Source organism: Glycine soja, chromosome 7 (genome assembly GCF_004193775.1).
Source record: "Glycine soja cultivar W05 chromosome 7, ASM419377v2, whole genome shotgun sequence".
Classification (NCBI taxonomy): domain Eukaryota; kingdom Viridiplantae; phylum Streptophyta; class Magnoliopsida; order Fabales; family Fabaceae; genus Glycine; species Glycine soja.
This window is the reverse complement of record NC_041008.1, coordinates 46,195,287-46,215,842: the sequence shown is the minus strand read 5'-3', so window position 1 is coordinate 46,215,842 and position 20,556 is coordinate 46,195,287. Positions and strand designations below refer to the sequence as shown.

Below are 20,556 nucleotides of genomic sequence, written 5' to 3'. Positions count from 1 at the left end.
CTGATCCGTTTTTATGTCGGTGAATAAAAGAGATAAATTGAAATTCAAGATTTTTTTAAAATAATAGTAACCTTAAAATGTTTGAGTGCTCGTTTCCCTATTCCTTATATTTGTATTTTTTATTTTATATGTTTTTCTTTTCACTATATTTCTAACCAAACAATTAAAGAATTAGTGAGTAAAGAAAATGCTTTACGTGTCAAAGGCATATTGGTTAAGAGAACCCCTGAGGTGGCAATGAAGGAGTAAATAATAATTTCTGGTTTGTCAGAGGGCACATGGATGAGAGAGAGAGGTTGGTTTAAACTTTAACGGTGGAGAAGAAGATTCTATATGTTGAATTGTACCGTACATTGCACTACTCGGTATTCCCAGCAAAGCTGACTTTCCTAGTTCCTTCCTTAGCAGTGTTCAACTCAACCCGACCGAGTGATAGGATAGTGAATCAATCTACAAACAACGTGTAATTTTCACTTCTTAATAAATACTAGTATTCACTACCCAACTTTTAATTATAAAATCATAACTCAGTGGCTACAAATCCATAGTTTTTTAGGTTAGTTGCTGGCATTGGCAAGCAATCTGGTTTCTCTCTCCTCTCTGCACTGCACCCCACAACTCAAACTGAGCAGTCACAGACACAGGTATGCTCTCGCTGGACACTTCCTAGTTTTCAACTACATGTGTTCATGCCTTGTGGGGAATGCCTCTAATTGCTGTCTCATCTGTTGGATCATTCAGCTCAAACTCCCACTTCTGTCTCATTTTCAATTTTCCGGTTTTATCGACAATCCCCACATAGAATACCCGTTGGCCAACCGACCTCCTTACCATTCAATTTCGTCGGGTTTCAGCAACGACTTCCACTTTTTTTATTAGTTAAGAGAACCCCCCCCCCAAAAAAATGAAGAAAACTACTTTCTTTTTTACGTCTAAGTCTCTCTTCTGTTACTAGTCAGTCTTGTGGTGATCTCAAAGCCTCTAACTTTCCTCAGAGGTTGACGATTTTCGGTTTTGGCACCCAAGGGGTTGAATTTCCTGGCATGTATGGTTGATTTTATTTATTTTTTCCTTCCTCGAGTGTCAGCAGTGGTCTTTCCTTGTGCATTTATTCTTCTTCCCTTGTTGAATCGTTGAGTCAAATGCTTTCTATTTTTACAGAACAGAGCCTTTCGGTTATGTATAATTTGTGTGTATGTTTCCGCAATTTTAAATTACGCGCTACTGCTAGCGTATCCGATCAAAAGTTCTTTTCCTCGGGAACATGACACGAGTAAATATATACTTTTTTTTTCTGTGGTTTCTGGTTGCCTTATTATTGTCAGGATTTCTTCTATGATCTTTTATTATTTGATGAAGTCTCAGTTGGGAAATTTAACTAAATACTAGTGGATGGTAATTTAAAGTGTATTGAATCTATTGATGCCTATCTATAAGTATTGGGAGATTTATTTAAGCTCCTTGATTGATCAGTCAGATTCTAAAAATTAACACCACCTCCTTCCACCTTAAAAGAAATCCTATTTCCATATGAGAGTGAGTTTGCATCTCATGACTCTGGAGAAGGTGTATAGCTCTCAGGATTCGTACTAATCAAATATTTTTAATTACATGGATTCATGCGAGAATCTCTTCAGTAGCCTTTTTTTTTCCTTTGATAGACATTTGAAGTTTGAATTTACTTTTGTTTAGCTCATCTTAATTATTTTTAGATCTTCATCTGTCAACCCGTTTGAACGTATTTCTTTGCTTTGTTTAATCAACGTTAACTGTTCTTAATAATTCTATCTTATTTTAATATGCAGGTTGTGTGTCTTTAAAACATCTATGAACTGTTGTTGGCACTTGGCAGATAATTATTGCATCTAGCAACCCATAAAGACGGTGACTATGAGTAATCTGCAAAATTTTAATGCTATACTCTGTGTCTCTGAATGACCATCAAGTGATCCGGTGCGGTTGGAAAGAACCTTCCGAATTACAAAGATTGACTACTTGTTATTCTCATTGGTGGAGTTAATAGTTATTTTGTAGATGCAAACGTCTCAGAAACACCCAAGTTCAGCTGGTGTCCATTTCTATCACCAGCCTGTGCAAGGCATTTACCAAATGTTGCAAAGCAATCTATGCCATGATAGCAGCAGCCAGGGAACAAGTGTTTCTTTTGAAACCTGCAAGGAGCAATACTTTACTCTAGAATCATGCCCAGCACCCACTACTTGTTTCGTGGATTGTGATGATTCTCCTTCCTATGCCAGTGTATCATCTAAAAGGACTCCATTTTCTCCACAGGGTTCTCAGTCATGCTATTCAGATCACCAGCAGTCCTCTGACAACACCTACGGTTCGCCAATAAGCGGCTTGTCCAGTGTTGATGACGGGCATGAACTGAAGCACAAGCTTAGAGAACTGGAGATTTCATTGTTGGGGCCTGAACAATCAGACAGTTGCGGCTGCTGCGTCGTCAAGGGTGGCCTCCAGGGATCATCTCAGTTGGCTAAACATAACTGGGATCAGATTGCAGAGAACGTTGCACAATTTGACTTGAAAGGAGTCCTCAGGGTATGTGCACAGGCTGTGTCTGATGATGATGTTCCAACAGCAAGAGGCTGGATGGATAATGTATTGGGGAAAATGGTATCAGTCTCTGGTGATCCAATCCAGAGGCTGGGTGCTTACTTATTGGAGGGGCTTAGAGCAAGGTTGGAATCATCAGGGAATCTCATCTACAAATCCTTGAATTGTGAACAACCAACAAGCAAAGAACTAATGAGTTACATGCACATTTTGTACCAGATTTGCCCGTACTGGAAGTTTGCATACATATCTGCAAATGCTGTCATTGAAGAAGCAATGGCAAATGAGTCCAGGATTCACATAATTGATTTCCAAATTGCGCAGGGCACGCAGTGGCATTTACTTATCCAGGCTCTTGCACATAGGCCTGGGGGACCCCCCTCCCTTCGTGTGACAGGTGTTGATGATTCGCAGTCGATTCATGCACGTGGTGGAGGACTTCAGATTGTAGGAGAAAGGCTTTCAGATTTTGCCAGGTCTTGTGGAGTTCCATTTGAATTCCGCAGTGCTGCAATATCTGGCTGTGAGGTTGTACGAGGAAATATTGAAGTTCTACCCGGAGAAGCTCTGGCTGTAAGTTTTCCCTATGTTTTGCACCACATGCCTGATGAGAGTGTGAGCACTGAGAATCACAGAGATAGATTGCTGAGGTTGGTTAAGAGGTTGTCTCCCAAGGTTGTTACCATTGTTGAGCAAGAATCCAACACCAACACGTCCCCATTCTTTCACAGGTTTGTTGAGACCCTGGATTATTATACTGCAATGTTTGAATCTATAGATGTGGCTTGCCCCAGAGATGACAAGAAGCGGATTAGCGCAGAGCAGCATTGCGTGGCACGAGACATCGTCAACATGATAGCTTGTGAGGGGGTTGAGAGGGTGGAGAGGCATGAACTTTTGGGAAAGTGGAGGTCAAGACTTTCCATGGCTGGATTTAAACAGTGTCAATTGAGTTCTTCAGTGATGGTTGCTATACAAAATCTCCTAAAGGAGTTCAGTCAAAATTATAGGCTTGAACATAGAGATGGTGCTCTTTATCTTGGTTGGATGAACAGACATATGGCCACCTCTTCTGCTTGGAGGTGAAACTCACTGATTCGAGAGTTTGCCTCCTTTTTGACCTTTAATTGAGCATAATTCACCATATATCCGTAGTAGTCTCTCCATAGGACTTGAGATTTACCTCTGTTCTAAAATGCTTTCTGTAGAATCTCAAAGCTCGTTGTAAATGCTAATACTGAAACGAAAGAAAAGAAACGTCTGTTATGACTCTAGCATTATTTTCCTGCCCTCTTCCGCTGGCTGTAGTGTTATTTTAACTAATGTGATATGAGTTGGATACTCGTTTAGTTCCTTGTACTGACTCAAATGAGAAACCTTACACTACAGATTTACATTAAGCTCAAGGTTTTGTTGGTCTACTACTCTACTATATATCACCCTGTAGTCATAATAGATACATAATTCTACGCATGCATAATGAATTTACTTCTTCTTGAGTTTATTTGCTTTGTAGAAGTAACATTTACCTGAACGTATTGTGTAAGTCGTGAATTCGAAAGACTGTTCATATAATTAAGCATGAAGTAGTTACAGCGGCAAAGGAAATTGCTTAACTCTAACATAGTTCAAAACTTAGAGTTAATTAATCTCCTTCACCAAGCGACAAGTTTTGAAGTCCTGACTTGTCTATTTAATTTAGTCTCTTGAAATGCGCTTACTTAGATACCCCTAAAGTTGGACTTTAAAGTCACGTAGCAGACACGTTGTTCAACTGTGACAGTGGGAAGAAACCGAAAACACGATTTTATGGATCTGATGGCTGAAATCAACCCTCTCATGCTGACCATTCAATTAAGGCATTTATATTCTGCACCTTCTATTTTACATTCTGTACCTCCCCCAAGACTTCAGCGAACAAAAATACCCCTTTATCAGGCTCCCCCATTAAATGACTGTTTGAGGATAGGATACCCTTCCGAAATAACTATTCCAGAATATAATTTTTCATATTCCAAAATACCTATTCTAGGATAGGTTTTCGAAGTGATTCTATTTTGGAATAACTATTCCATAATAAGATATATTTCTAGAATAGTTCTTTCGGAATATAGTTTTCATATTTTGAAATAACTATTTTTGAATGTAGATTTCCATATTTTAGAATAGTTATTTTGGAAACATATATTCCAGAATAATCGTTCTAGAATAGGCACCAAACCCTCTTTGTCTTTTTCAAACTCGAACTTATGTCGCTAAGTCATTGTGTCATCATGCACTACCTTCTCACATCAACCTGGGGTCGCCACGTGGAATGGTAGGGAAGCCCGATGATGATTTGGCAGCCATTGAGGAGGAGGTGGTTGGTGGAGTACCAACGGTGGGCGAAGGGGAGTTTGAGCCAGTCGCATGTGGCCGCGGTGGTGGGGTAGGGGAAGAAGGTGCAGATTTCCTTTTAGTTGTTGTTGAAGTTGCTGATTTGGATGAGGGTGCCATCAGATACTTGGGCGGCACATGGAAGAGGGAGAGGAAGTGTTAAGGCTTAAGATAATTTTTTACCATTAAGGCTTTTTGGGAGGTGTGGAATTCATATTTGGAAGGTGCAGAATGCAAATGCCTTCTATTAATAAATACAATGTTCCGTTGGCCCAACCAAGTGTCCAAAATCCTAAAAGCTAAAAATCAACACAAACGCTAAAAAAAGCATGCAATACATTATTTATTTTTCTTTCATTTTACTTGGTTTATCTTTTTGTTGTTAACCTCTTTCGTTCTAATGTCCTTATTCAATTCATTTTTTTGTTACAGTGCCAAACTAATAAATCAGAGATTATCTTAAAATATACACGTGAGCAAATATCAAGTGACATTATTTCATTTATTTTTGTTTTGCCAAAATGTAAATGCTTTTATTTATTTATTTTATTAAAATATAAAAAGTTGGTAATTAATTATGATGATCAGTGTGATTTTCAAGATTTGAATATTCAAATTAGTTTAAATTTATAGCAAATTCAAATTAAAAAATCTGGCAATATTTATACTGATTTGATGAATATTCAAATTAGTTTTAAAACTGTATCTGTGGTTACTAGTTAGAATTCCACAAAGGCAACTAGCTATGTGATGCCTTAGCGAGTTAATTGTGTCCCAAACGCAACCAATTAATTATATTTATTAAAGAATGGAAGCGGAGAAAAAATAATGAGTTTTGGGAAGTAAACCCAAGTCAATTCAAGCATCAGCGGTGAGAAGAGGAAACAAAAAACATAATTAACTACATAAGAAAGTTCCGCTTCTCCTCCTTAATTAGTAAGAAATTCAATATCTGATTTCATAACCTTTTTGCTCCTTCTCATCATCATCACATTAGTATTACATACATCATTACACGTATATATATATGAAAGAAGGTAGGTTAATTGCATTCATCTGGTAATGCCTTCATATATATGAAAGTGCAGAGCATAGCAGGAAATGTGATTCATGATTTTTTTACACGTGTTTTCATGAGGACTCTGAATTAGTAAAATTATAGATAAAAGTATTATTTATTTTTCTCTTTGTTTAATTATATTATGTGAGCGTTAATATAAAAGATATTACATTATACGTACATTATAATTAAACTAGCTTAGTTACCCGGTTTTGCAAAAATATTAAATTCAGTTTATAGGAGTAATTTTTTTATATTATTTGAATTTTTAATATATTTTATTCAGTTTAAATTTTAATAAACATGTTAGTAATAGTAGATAGCAAATAAATATTTAAATATATTTTATTCACATACATCTCAGAATTGATTTAAAATTTCACAATTAATTTAAGATTTTATTAGAAATAAAATAAACATAAAATTTAGATTAATTAAATTATTTGAAAAGAATGATTATGAGATATCAGGTGATATCATCTCATAAAATAAAATATTATTTTATATGTATTACCTTAATAAAGTCCTGCAATGATATTAAATTTATAATTTTTATAATATTATACTTTATATTGCATTTTTAATTATTTTTTAATTTAAAAAATATTATTACTATAATTTATACTTTTTTTTAAAACACATTATATGCATTATTATAGTTTTTTGCCTCATTAGAAATAGAAAGAACAAAAGTTATACAGGACTAATTTAATTTGTTTAAACTTACAATTAATTGTGGATTATTTATCTAGAATTTACAAAATCAACCCAAATTCATTCTGTTTTTTTTAATGCTGTTACAATAATAAAATAACAAAACGAATTGTTTGCTGTAAAAAAAAAACAGAATGAATTTTTAATTTATTAGCATGCAATCATAAACATAAATCATAGTAATATATAGCAGTTAATATATATATATATATATATATATATATATATATATATATATATATATATATATATATATTATCAATTAATTTAAGATTTAATGGAATAATTAAATCAACCTAATAAAATAAAATACAATAAATATAAAATATACATTAATTAATTAAATTATTTTAAAAAAATGAATATAGAATTATCACTTAACATCGTCCCGTAGAATCAAACTTTTTTCTTAAGTATATTAATAAGAGTTCGAATTTTTTATAGTGTGTAAAGAAGATTTTGTTGAAAAATACAAAACTTACTTTCCTACTATCTGTGTATTGAGGGTTAGTCCTATCTATAACTTCCGATTATGGAAATACCTTGTTTCTAGTGAAAAAAAGACACAATAGATTAATGTTTTTTTACCTAACATTTTAAAATTAACATGTTCTTAATATCTTAAAAGGAATTATTCTCCCACTATCAATTGAGTGATATCTTTAGTTCACATAAACACAAACAAAAAATATTTAATTTGTGTATATTGTGTAAATATATTTGTTAATTGTTTTAGAAAATATATGAGTATATGACTATAAATATATTGTATCAAATTGATACTTATATATTTGTTTGATAAACTTTAGTTTTTATAATTAGCTTTTTATATAATGTAACTTTAGTTTTGTCCCTGATTGAAAGAAAAAAAAATTATTAAGAAAATAAATATATAAAAATGGTAATTTGAGATAATTGTTATAGGAGTTACAAGCAACCCAACGATGCAGCCTCATAATATAAGCTAATGTTGGGCGTTACATCTTTATACAAAATGGAAAATTATCTCGTAGCTTACAATAGTTTTTCTTAGGGGGGATATTGCAGCTTAGAATATAAACATTGATTGTAAACTCCATTTTGTATAAAGATATTATAAACTAATGTTTATAAATCATGGATGGATTGGATGACATCAATTCAATTTACGCTTACATTTGAAATCTCAATGGATAGAATCTGTGTCTAGTGGAATTAACAGCTGTCACTTATGTCACGTTACTCAATGCAATGCATGCATACATACATTCTGCAACTTACACAACATATTCCTCAATGATAATTTATTTTTCTCAAGCAAAACTGTGGTGAAATCAAACATATAAAAATTGATCTAAAATCATTTTAGATCTAAAATCAATTTTTTAACATAAAATCAAACAACATATTTAATGCATGGTATTAGTAAGCAGGACACCCTCGGTTTTGGTGGAGGTATAGCTGATCTCATTCTTAAGCATGACAGAGTCTTTAGGCGCGGCTGGCACATTCCTCCTCTTTGCTGGCACTCGTAACAATCTTTTTATTAGTGAACCAAAGGCCTTCTGACCTTTCCCATTTAACAAGAAGAATAAGGACGATGACACCAAGTAAGAAGATCAAGAATAGCATTAATGCTACAGGCTTTTTTCTTCTTCTTCAAGAAAAAACATCATTTCTTCTCTTCTTCTCTGCTGCACATAATAAATGAAACTACATTATTATATTTATTTTAATTATATTTTTTATGGTACTGTAAATGGTTTAGTTTCTCTGTTTATGATATTGTGAAATGCCGCTGAAAAAGGAAAAGAAAGTTATTAAGGGAAAAAGAAACCAAAAGGAAATGACCAAAAAAAGGATGAAGAAAAAAATGGAAAGCAAAAGAATGAAAAAGGAAAATAAAAAGAATAGAAAAAAACAAAAGAGAGAAGTGAATTTGTCTATTTTGTTATAAACTTCACTTTTCCATTAATGCTTTAAAATGACATTCTAAATTGTTCGTCCAATAGAAAAGACCTTGTAGGTATTCAATAAATAGTATAAATTATGTTACCTTTCAAGTTTATGGTAAGACGTTTGCTAACAAAAAATTGGGAGTTTCTCAAATTTAACCCTTAAATACTTTGAGAGAAAAGAAAGATGAGTATCTAATTGGTAATGAAATTAATTTTTAAGGGACTTAAATCTCTAATTAGATTAACTGTTATACTAACCCTTGAAATTCACAGCTTGACTATACTTTTGACTAGGATTCACTTCATATTTGAAAATTCTTATTAGATGATTTTTTTCTATCCTTTTCAAATTATTTCTACCTGTGTGCCCCATCTGAAAATCACTCACATTAGAATAATCATTCTTAAGTAATCATGTTTTTAGGGAATTTGCATTTAGGTTGCATTGGTATAATTAATTCATCAACAAAAAATCCTACGTTTTTTTCTAAAATAAAGGTTAAAAAACTTGGTTGAATTTCTTGCTAACACGGTTTATGGCCCAACATTGCACAATAATTATGACTTAAATATTTTCATATTTATCACATCCTTCATTGATCATATATTGTGGTTTGGTAAATTAAGATTATTTGATCGTACTGCTTGGTTGGTTGATTGTGCTGCTTGGCTACTTAATTGTAATGTGTCAAATTAAGATTTTTTTTACAGGACAAATTAAGATTATTTAACAATATCATGATCATGCAATAATTAAATTAGATAAATATTGCCCATTATTCTCTCTTTATTCCATGTAAATAATAATATGTTAAAATTCTTGATATTGATTGCTGTGATCAATAAAAAATAAATATTATGCATAATTGGTTGATCATGCCACGTAAATTGATAAATCTTGGCAAATACTAGATTATTCTAGGACATGATTGATTATCTGTGTTGTTTTCGTATTTAATGAGCATTAGGGAATGCAATAAAATTGCCTTTGCCTTTAAAAAAATGAGCATTAGGGATTGTAATAAAAAAAAACAATTGATTTTTGAGATAAACTATATAAAAAAAAACATAGCAGAGTTCTTGTGTAACTTTAAATGCATTTAATTTACTAAAAATATACTGTGGTGATAAGATAATCACACATCGTATTTGATCAAATCTATATATCATACAATAAAAGTTAAACCAAATTTAAACCGCTGCCCCTCTTTCCTTCTGATCGTGTATATTAAAAAAGAAAAAGAAAAATCAGTTTGAATGTTTAGTAGAAATTTGTTTAATCGCACAGCCTAGTACATGGAAGAAGAGAAAATTCAACCACTAGCTTTTGTAGGTTTCTGTACATCTCAGCAACTCATACTTTTGTGTGAGAGAAAGCACTGTCCCTCACACCAAACAGCTCTTCACCTTTGGATTCAAGAATCAACCTAATGTGTACAAAACCTTTGGTTAATGGTTATGAGTGAACTTAAGATGAGAACACCGACAGCTGATTATTCCAAACTTCAAATTATCCAAATAAACAGAGACACGGAAAATACCTGCTGTGCCAGCTAATTGGCGATTATTAATTTATTATAGGCAACAAGATGATTTGAAAAGGAAGAAAAAATAAAAATGAAGATATTTGAGGAAAATTGGTACCACAGAGATGTAGGAGCCTGTGGCTGTGGGGCACACTGATGCAACTTGATACCGCACATGAAAGCATGAGACCGGCGAGCCGCTTTGCAACAAGGAGAAGCAGCTTCACGGGCCCACACCATCATCACATTTTATTCAAATGAACCAACCCCCTTCTAACTCATCCTAATTCCTATGCACATAAATTCACACCCACCCAACATTCCTCTATATCTGCCATTTTATGCCTTAAGAACAATCTAAACAGCCATTAAACAACTGGGGAAAAATATAAAGATAAATGCATCTTACAAATTACAATGCCTATCTTAATTTAATTTATCGAGATACGTGCTCTACTCTTCTCAGGAAAAAGGTATGGGGGATCAGATCAGTTTTCTAGCATACTGTATCCGTTTGATTTAAAACAATCAAAGAGGTCTCAGTGAACTGAAGTAAAAAAAAAAAGTGAAATATTTGAATTAAAATAAAGTGTAAAGACATAAAACTCACGTATATTTTTTAAGCTTCCATTTTAAATGGACCCAATTATAATTAAACCAAACATTATATTTTAGAAAGAAAAAAAAAATCTTCCAATTTTCTGCTACATCTGATAATTTCTTTGAATATTACCAATGATCACCACCTTGGTCTTTACACAGAATTATCAATGGTATACAATACACATCTATTTTAATAGTGTCTTTGGTTTCCCAAAACTGCGTACTGCTTATCTGTTATGTATAATTTTGCACAAAACTTGAATCCCAAACGAATAACCAACATGCATCAAATCTTAGCAAGAACGGATATTATATCTTTTCCGCAACTTCATTCCAGCCAATAGCATGTCTTAGAAAGAAAAGATACAATATGTACTTTCAGGATTTGCCGGTAAGCAAGCAATATATAAAAAATTCCACGGAAATAACATGTCAATCTTAGAACGAAAAGATACTTCTTTTTTTTAGCTAAGACAATGTACTTTTTAAGATTTGCTGGTAAAGAACAAGAAGTAATCTAAGAATTCTAAGGTACAAAAGTTATGTGAAAGTCATCTCGGTCGACAGTTATGTCCCGGTTGGCGGGTGCTAGACTCCGAAAGGGTATTTCAATGGAAACAGATGAAGTGGTTTAACGGCCTATGGCCAATGCAATACATTTAACAGTATCAAAGTAACCAAATCAAAATTCCAAGACCAAAATAAAAAATTATGACCTAACATATTCCGAGTGGTAGTGCAGTACAACCTCTACTTTCACAGTCACTACAAGAGAGGCAAAACCACAAAAAACTCAGCAAGGCTTTTCTACAAAAACTGGAAGTTTTCAAAACAAATAGATTAAGAGAAAGAAAAAAAAAAAAAAAGACAAATAAACAGAAACTAACACTACAACACAACTCCTGGAAACATAACACATTGAACAAGGAAAAGCAAAATCGCTGAACCTAGCTTAAAAAGACTAATCATCAAGGGTCAGACTACAGCTGTGCTGGCTAGCTTCTAATTTAAAAAATCCACACTGTACAAAGTTACAAACCAAAAAAACACTATATGTACAACAACCAATTACATTATATAATTACCTAGTTAAGTATAAATTACTTATCTAAGGACTTGAACATGATGCTTCATGTCTTGATTCTCTCAAATATCCAAGGAGTGTCTCGGCCTGCAAAACCAACAAGAAACTTCAATAAAAGGTAGTCAACCAAGAAAATACTACAGTGTTTGAGGAAAAAAAACAGCAGAGAATGCAATCTTGTAAACAGCAAATGTTTGAGCTTCCTGGAGTTGCTAGAATTAAAATTGATTTTCCTTAATCCAACAGCATGTCTACTGTCGATGAATGTAAAACCTACATTTGAAGCAAACAAAGGCATCTATAAATAGATAAAAAAAAAACATGTATAATAATGCCTAATAGTCTGTTTATTGTACTTTGTTTTGGGTGAAAATAAAAGGAACGGGAAAAGGACTGCATTCATCATCCCTTGGAAGAGTTGGAAGGTAGGATACATTTTCTGTGGAAAGCACATATTTTGCATGACTCCCTTATAGGAAGTATCGGGAGGGGATAAAATGGTTCATGCGTCCTACATTTCCCCCCAATTTACATACCCATAATGTAAATATTTCAGATAAATCTACTCTACTAGATAAAGGGCAATCAGATCATTTTAATGGTAGATCAAACCAAACAAAAAAAGGGGAGGGAGCGACACTTCTTAAGCAATGCATGTCGCCAAACAAAGGAAGTGATGACTCCCTCAATCCCCTCTTCTTCTTCTTTTTATGACACCAAGCAGCCCCTCCGAAATGTTCTCCTAGACCTTTGCCAATTTGCATTCTAAAAGCATTTAACCATTATGTATATACAACAATAAGCATTGAGATTTAGGAAGCAAGATATATAGATATACCTTGAGCTTAGCTCGAACAGAGGCGTTCTGGGAAAGAGCAACGAGAGGCGGAATCCCTCCCTCCCTGACAAGCAAGGCTCTGTTGGCAACGCTGTGAGCACAGAGCTGAACAAGAGTCAAAACAGCGAACTCCTTCCCCTTCACCGACCCATCCTCAATCGCCTCCAGAAGCGCACCAATCCCACCTTCTTCCACAATGGCCTCCTTCCCCTCCTCAATGCCCGCCAAGCTGTTCAGCACCACCATCGCCTTCTCCGCCATTCCGCTCCCCTCCTCCGCCACCAGCTCCACCAGCGGCCTCACCGCCCCGGCACTCACCGCCCTCTCCTTGTTCTGCCTCACCGAACACAGCTTGTACAGCGTCGTCAGCGCGTCCTTCTTCCCTCTCTGGGACCCACTCAGCAGCAGCGCTACCAGCGGCGGTATTGCCCCGCAAGCCCCGATTGAGCTCTTGTTCTCCTCCACCAACGCCAAACTCATTAGCGCGCACGCCGCGTTCTGCTTTGAAGTCTCTGTGCCTGTTTTCAGCACGTAAATCAGCGCCTTCACCGCACCGGCATTCGTTATAAGCGCCTTGTTCTCTTCCAGAAGAGACAGGTTCAGCAACGCCGTCACCGCGTGTTCTTGCGTCCACGGATCGCTGCACCGGAGCAGCGGAACCAGAGCAGCCACCGCGCCGGACTCGCCGATCAGAGCGCGGTTGTCGGCTCGGTTCTTCGCCAACAGCCTCAGCTTGGCCGCCGCCGATCGCTTCACGGCCACAGACGGCGAGTGCAGTCCGTCGACGCAGATCTTGACCGTCGGCTGAAGATCCTCCGGCGAGATGCTCTCTATGATCTCGGTGGAGAAGCTCTCCCTCTGGAGAAACCCTAGGCAGGGCTCGTGCTCAGGTTGGGGTTGGCCGTCGACGTGAGGAGCAGCAGGAGGAGGTTGGGAGGAGGAAACGGTGGCGAGCCTCTGGAGCTCGCCGGAGATATCGCTACTACAGGCGGAGAAATCGCTCAGAGCTTGAGAGAGCTCGAGGAGTTGCTCCTCCGTAATGGAAGATTTAACGGATTTGTTGTTTCGCGAGGCGAGCTCCATTAGCGAACCGGTTAAGTTGTCGGAGACGCACGCAGCGCGGTCGTGTTGGAATAGTTTGGAGCGCACCGTTCGCATGGACTTCCCGATGATGGTTGGATGAGTATTGGTTGTTTCATTGGAATCTTTCTCCGCAGAAACCATTCTCACGGATGAGAGAGTAGATTTTATGGATGAGCCTCTTTAATACTTGAACTGATATTTGATATGTGCAGGCACGCACGCAGAGAAAGAGAAAGAGGGTGAAGAAGAAGAAGAGCGAATGGTTTTATAGAAGCCAATAATTTAATTCAAAATGAATGAATAAAGTCTGGTTCAGATTTGAGTGAGAGCCACGTGTTGCCGTACCCTATCTATCTCTATTATTTTTTATTATAGAAAGTCAAAATAGCGTTTATGAATCACACAGGTCGAAAATGACCCGTCGTCCACTATCCCGTTACCTTTCTCACCCAAAACATCTACTACATTACTTTGTAGTTGGAGTAGTTCTATTATTTTTAAGGTAATAAGATTTAAAGCGTAATTAATTATGACTAATAATTCTTTTTATAAATTTTCTTCAAGTCAGTAGCACACCATGCATGTGCATCACTGCGTAGCGAGTTCTGTCTATGCAAAACTTAATGCCAAGGAATACTAGTTGAAATAATTGGTTGTAAATTTTAGCGGTTTGCTAGATATTTTTGTTTCATTTCCTATTTAATAAATTTCATACATAGTTCACTTAATTATAAAAAATACAGTAAGTAGAAAGAATGTAGCTTTGCATTAACAGTTAATGGATTATTATTAAGTGCAGTAAGTTTCGAAACGTGCTCAACAAAAGAATGCAGAAATATTAAATTGAATTTGTTGTGTCTGGGTGCTCTTATAGCTAACGGATTTTACTTGGTCGGGTTAGGCGGAGGTTGGTATTTATTATTATATGAAAGTAGTAGGTAGTTTTCTAGACAAACATATTTTACATTAAAAGTCTAAAATAAAAAGGTTGAATCAATTAATCTTCTGGTCTTTATAATATTTATACCATTTTTTTGGTCTTTATAATTAAAAAGTTTAAGTTTTAATTCGTATACGAATAATTTTTTATATTCTGGTGTATGAAACTGCTATAAATTGAAGAAATAATGATAAAAATACAAAATAAATGTTTATGTAAAGAATAAAAGGTAAAAAAATTATACTTGGAAACTAAAACAAGAAATTTACAAAAGATACAAAGACCAAAAGATTAATTAAAAAAAAGGCCATAGAGTACTGCTTTCGCATTACGTAGTTGATCGAGTTACAACGTTGATGATTTGCATGTACAATTAATATATACTACCATCAAAATAAATATATAATAATATTATAGAGTCTAATTTTAGTGGATAAGAAAGATCTTGCACCATATACAAACTTATTTGTAATGTGTAATTGACATTTCTGTTGACTAAAATGCAATAATTTAATTATTATGTTGTGTAACGATATAACAGTCTATAACATTATGAGCTGTACACAGCCCCAACAGCACCGCTATTAGCTATATAATTATATATAGGTCTCTTAAAGATTGGGTATGTTCCTACTTGCATGTATCTTGTCTCTTCTCACTTTTTTTTTAAAAAAAGATTTATATCTATACTCTCTTCTTTTTTTATTGGGTGAATAGATTTATATCTTTACGTTACAGATTAAAGAAATTAATATCTAATTAGATGTCAATTTGAACACAAAAGAATAACATTTGACGAAAAGGAAATTATGATTAAATCAAGTGCGGAGCATTGGGAGTGCGAGACAAGACTAACAACATCTTGTCAAGGAATGCGGTATATGTTCTGTTAATCGGGATGTGCATAGCTGATTCCAGTTTTATCATTAAACCATGTTTAGACTCTAGATTGGATATTTAATTTCAGCTTATTATGGTTTGAATCCCAACCTTTGATAGAGTGTTTAACATTTGGGTTAATCTCAACTCTCAAGTCTAATGCCAATAATTAAGTAAGCAAATCACAACAACAACAACAACGCCTTATTCCACTAGGTGGGGTCGGCTACATGGATCAACTTCCGCCATAATGTTCTATCAAGTACCATACTTCTATCCAAACCATTAATTTCGAGATCCTTTTTGATAACCTCTCTTATAGTCTTTTTGGGTCTTCCTCTGCCTCGAATTGTTTGTCTTCTCTCCATCTGGTCTACTCTCCTTACTACAGAGTCTACCGGTCTTCTCTCTACATGCCCAAACCACCTAAGTCTATTTTCCACCATCTTCTCTACAATAGGCGCTACTCCAACCCTCTCTCTAATAGCTTCGTTTCTAATTTTATCCTGTCGAGTCTTACCACATATCCACCGCAACATCCTCATCTCCGCTACACCTACTTTATTCTCATGTTGGCTCTTGACCGCCCAACATTCTGTTCCGTACAAAATCGTCGGTCTTACCGCAGTCCGATAAAACTTTCCCTTTAGCTTGATCGGTACCTTTGCATCACATAACACCCCCGATGCTTTTCTCCATTTCATCCATCCTGCTTGAATGCGATGATTCACATCCCCTTCAATTTCCCCATCATCCTGTATTACAGACCCAAGATATTTAAACCGTGTGACTTGAGGGATAATATGGTCTCCTATTTTCACCTCTGAGTTAGAAACCCTCCTTCTTTTGTTGAACTTACATTCCATATACTCCGATTTGCTTCTGCTTAGGCGAAAGCCATGTGTTTCTAGAGCTCGTCTCCAAGTTTCCAACCTCTCATTCAACTCCTCCCTCGACTCTCCAAGGAGGACTATGTCATCTGCAAAAAGCATGCATCTCGGCGCTATCTCTTGGATTTGTTCCGTGAGGACATCCAGAATTAAGGTAAAAAGGTATGGGCTAAGGGTTGACCCTTGATGTAAACCAATTGTGATGGAAAAATCGTCTGACTCTCCACCCTGTGTCCTAACACTAGTCGATACCCTATCATACATATCTTGGATAGCTCGAATATATGCAACCCTAACCCCTTTCTTCTCTAGAGCTTTCCACAAAATCTCTCTAGGCACTCTATCATACGCTTTCTCCAAGTCAATAAAAATCAAGTGCAAGTCTTGTTGGGCCATGCGATATTGCTCCATCACCCGCCGTAATAAATAAATCGCTTCCATGGTCGACCTTCCCGGCATGAAACCAAATTGATTCTCAGTAACTTGAGTCTCCTTTCTTAATCTCCGTTCGATCACTCTTTCCCATAATTTCATGGTATGACTCATGAGCTTGATTCCCCTATAATTTGCACAATTTTGTATATCCCCCTTGTTCTTATAGATTGGCACTAACGTGCTTCTCCTCCATTCCTCCGGCATGCGTTTTGACTTCATAATTTCGTTAAAGAGTTCGGTGAGCCACTCAAGACCTCTATCTCCAAGAGTTTTCCACACTTCAATAGGTATGTTGTCTGGCCCCACCGCCTTACCATTACTCATTCTTTTCAACGCTTCCTTTACTTCCTGTTTCTGAATCCGACGATAGTACTTATAGTTCCGGTCCTCTTCTCTTGTGTCTAGATTGCTAGAGTCATATCCATATCCATCATTAAATAAGTTGTGGAAATACGCCTTCCACCTTTCCTTGATATCTTTTTCATGCACTAAGACTTTGCCTTCTTCATCCTTAACACACTTTACTTGATCCAAATCTCTAGTCTTCCTCTCTCTACCCTTAGCAAGCCTATATATAGATCTTTCTCCGTCCCTGGTTCCTAGAGCTTGGTATAGTCCGTCAAAAGCTTGGGTTCTTGCCTCACTCACCGCCTTTTTGGTTTCATTTCTAGCTATCCTATACTTATCCCAAGTTTCAGAATTTCTACACCTAGACCACTCCTTGAAACACTCATTTTTTACTCTAATTTTGCTCTGAACATTTTCATTCCACCACCACGATTCTTTACCCCTAGGTCCAAAACCTCTAGATTCACCCAACGTCTCTTTAGCCACTTTAATAATCTCTTGGGACATCTTGTTCCACATATCATTTGCACTTCCTTGTGATTGTCCACACCAACTCTCCCATATCTTTTGTTGGAAGATTCCTTGTTTCTCACCCTTCAAGTGCCACCATTTGATCCTTGGTGCTACCAGAGGACTTCTTCTCTTTGCCCTATCTCTAATTCTTACATCCATAACCAAAACTCTATGTTGGATAGTCAAGCTCTCTCCCGGGATAACTTTACAGTTCAAGCAATACTTCCTATCAGACTTCCTGATAAGGAAGAAATCTATCTGAGAACATGTCCCTCCACTTTTGTAAGTGATAAGATGTTCCTCTCTTTTCTTAAACCATGTATTGGCTATAGAAAGATCCAAAGCCTCCGAAAACTCCAAGATGGATTTACCCTCCCCATTCATCTCCCCTAGGCCAAAACCCCCATGCACCCCCTCAAAACCTCTAGCCACGCTACCTACATGTCCATTGAGATCCCCTCCTAGGAAAACTTTCTCTCCTTGGGGTATATCCTGAAGTACCCCTTCTAGATCCTCCCAAAATTTTACCTTAAAGTGTTCTGCTAACCCAACCTGAGGTGCGTACCCACTAATAACATTAAAGGTGTCCTGTCCCACTACCAATTTTAAGACTATGATACGATCTCCTACTCTTCTTACATCCACGACATCCTTCTTCCACTCCTTGTCCACAATAATCCCTACCCCATTTCTTGATCTGATTTTTCCCGTATACCACAGCTTAAATCCCGAGTTGTCTAATTCTTTCGCTTTTTCACCTGTCCACTTAGTTTCTTGTAGACACATAAAATTGATCTTCCTCCTCACCATAACATCCACTATTTCCATAGATTTTCCAGTAAGTGTGCCTATATTCCATGTACCAAAGCGAATCCTCCTGTCATGAACTAGCTTCTTTACCCACACCCGTTCACGAAAATGTGGGAACCCTTGCTTACTTTTCACTACATCCGGGCGGCGATGCAGCGGCCCTTACTCTTTTAACACTGTACTCGAGCCATACAGCGCGTTGCTTCCGGGCAACGACCTAGCATTCACATTATTACGTAATTGATCCATGTCATAGAGATTCGACAAAGTTTAACGTTGGCTGTCGAAAGCCTAACACAACCCTCTCCTTTTATCCGGGCTTGGGACCGGCTAAGAATAGCAAAGCTACCCTAGGCAGGATTTAAGTAAGCAAATCACATTTTAGGAAAATCTCCAGGTCGGGCTGTTATGGACCATCTTGAGCTCTTAAGCCATGGATCAGGGTAACATCATGGATGAGAGGAAGCAGAGGAAGAAGTACAAAAAGAGAAATCAATCAAGCTGGACTAAGTTAGGGTCGAGAGTACTACTAGTAAAGTACTAATCATTATACAAAATATAAATACATGGTTTGAAAAACACACACACACGCATCAGAGAGCAAAATTATTTAAAATAAGTCTAACACAAACACAAATATATAACAAATATATATATATATATATATATATATATATATATATATATATATATATATATATATATATATCAGAGAGCAAGATTATTTAAAATAAGTCTAACACAAATTATTTATTACAATATTGACAAAGTCTATAAAAAAGTAATATTTTGTTAATTAATCATTTATTTCATCAGCAATCAATGTTAATTGAGTTTTTATTAAAATGTGTTCTAACCACTTTTCAGGTGGTTTTGATTTGACCGATGTCTTCCTCGCCCTAGTGTAAGCTTATTTTCTTATGGTGAGAGTGAATATCTGAAAAATGACTTTAACGTTCAAGTTAGTGTATATTTTATGAGTTCTAGTGAGATAATGAATGTAACTTACTTGTCTTTGTTGCCATGCACCTATTAATAGTTCAGGACCATTACCAAGTTGATAGTTATCCACATAACCCACTAAGGCCAATATTAGATATTGGTGGTCGATTGCCACGATGACAGTGATGATCGGGGGTCTACTTGTAACTGACTTGTAGTAGGACCTTTACAATACACAAGCCCTTCAAGTACTAAGTCAAAAATGGACAAAAGAGCTTCACATCAAACATAAGTTATGGATAAGCTCTTGAGAGGTGTTCCAATTTGTCTCATTGAAGCGCGTTTTGTTGTAGTTGACTTGATTTTATTACTGATGTGATTTTATAGAAATGAGTGTCATGATCAACTTGTCTTTATGAACAAGGTGTGCGAAAAGTTAGACCTTAGGGTTACGATTTCAATCAATTAATGTAATGCATGTGGTCAGACGAGGTCATTGTTTTTTCCACAAGATGAAATATGACTTTTCATTTAGGTTGTGGGATCCTAAAAAGAAAAATTTGGACAATGCCTCATGGTAAGTCATGTGTGGAGGGAATACACGTGTCTTTTCATGTCTGGTCATAAAACCCCAAAGAGTGGCAGAGTTAAACCCCAAGGGCAATGTTTCGTTCTTCACATCATTTCGGTGTTTGCGACTCTCATGATGGGTTCATAACCTTCAAGGTCATAGCTCATGGTGGGAAATCAATAGATTTTGCTTGGATTTTTCGAGAATTATAAAACCTAGTTGTCTCTTTGTCTTCTCACTTCTTCTACTTGCCTCTCGTTTTTCTTCTTTTTTGAGTTGTTGCAAGATTTAGTGAGGTTGTCCAACTATTATCCATAATTGAAATATAATTTTTGTGAATCAGCTGGTATAACTTATGAAACAAGATTATTTAAAACAAATCTCACACAAAAAATTTGCATCCTATAATATCGACAAAGCCTATAAATAA

At 36.0% G+C, this 20,556-nt stretch overlaps 2 protein-coding genes across 4 annotated transcripts; one reads left to right on the top strand and one right to left on the bottom strand.

The window, feature by feature from the left end:
- The first annotated feature begins 395 nt into the window (after nucleotides 1-395).
- LOC114420227 (scarecrow-like protein 13) lies at nucleotides 396-3,996 on the top strand. 2 transcript variants are annotated; one of them, XM_028386121.1, is made up of 2 exons: nucleotides 396-644; nucleotides 1,806-3,996. In XM_028386121.1, exon 2 carries the CDS (start codon nucleotides 2,035-2,037, stop codon nucleotides 3,661-3,663), a length of 1,629 nt encoding a protein of 542 aa, XP_028241922.1. In that variant the 5' UTR covers nucleotides 396-644; nucleotides 1,806-2,034; the 3' UTR covers nucleotides 3,664-3,996. The 2 variants fall into 2 exon arrangements, with proteins under 2 accessions (XP_028241922.1, XP_028241923.1); XM_028386122.1 differs by having other exon boundaries at nucleotides 396-1,045.
- Nucleotides 3,997-11,420: 7,424 nt separating this feature from the next.
- Nucleotides 11,421-14,074, bottom strand: LOC114420226 (U-box domain-containing protein 4-like). Of its 2 annotated transcripts, none has more exons than XM_028386117.1 (2): nucleotides 12,716-14,070; nucleotides 11,421-11,964 (listed from the first exon to the last, which is right to left on the bottom strand). In XM_028386117.1, the coding sequence occupies exons 1-2, from the start codon at nucleotides 13,937-13,939 to the stop codon at nucleotides 11,902-11,904; spliced, it is 1,287 nt and encodes a 428-aa protein (XP_028241918.1). In that variant the 5' UTR covers nucleotides 13,940-14,070; the 3' UTR covers nucleotides 11,421-11,901. The 2 variants fall into 2 exon arrangements, with proteins under 2 accessions (XP_028241918.1, XP_028241921.1); XM_028386120.1 differs by lacking the exon at nucleotides 11,421-11,964 and adding an exon at nucleotides 11,971-12,150 and having other exon boundaries at nucleotides 12,716-14,074.
- Nucleotides 14,075-20,556: the final 6,482 nt, after the last annotated feature.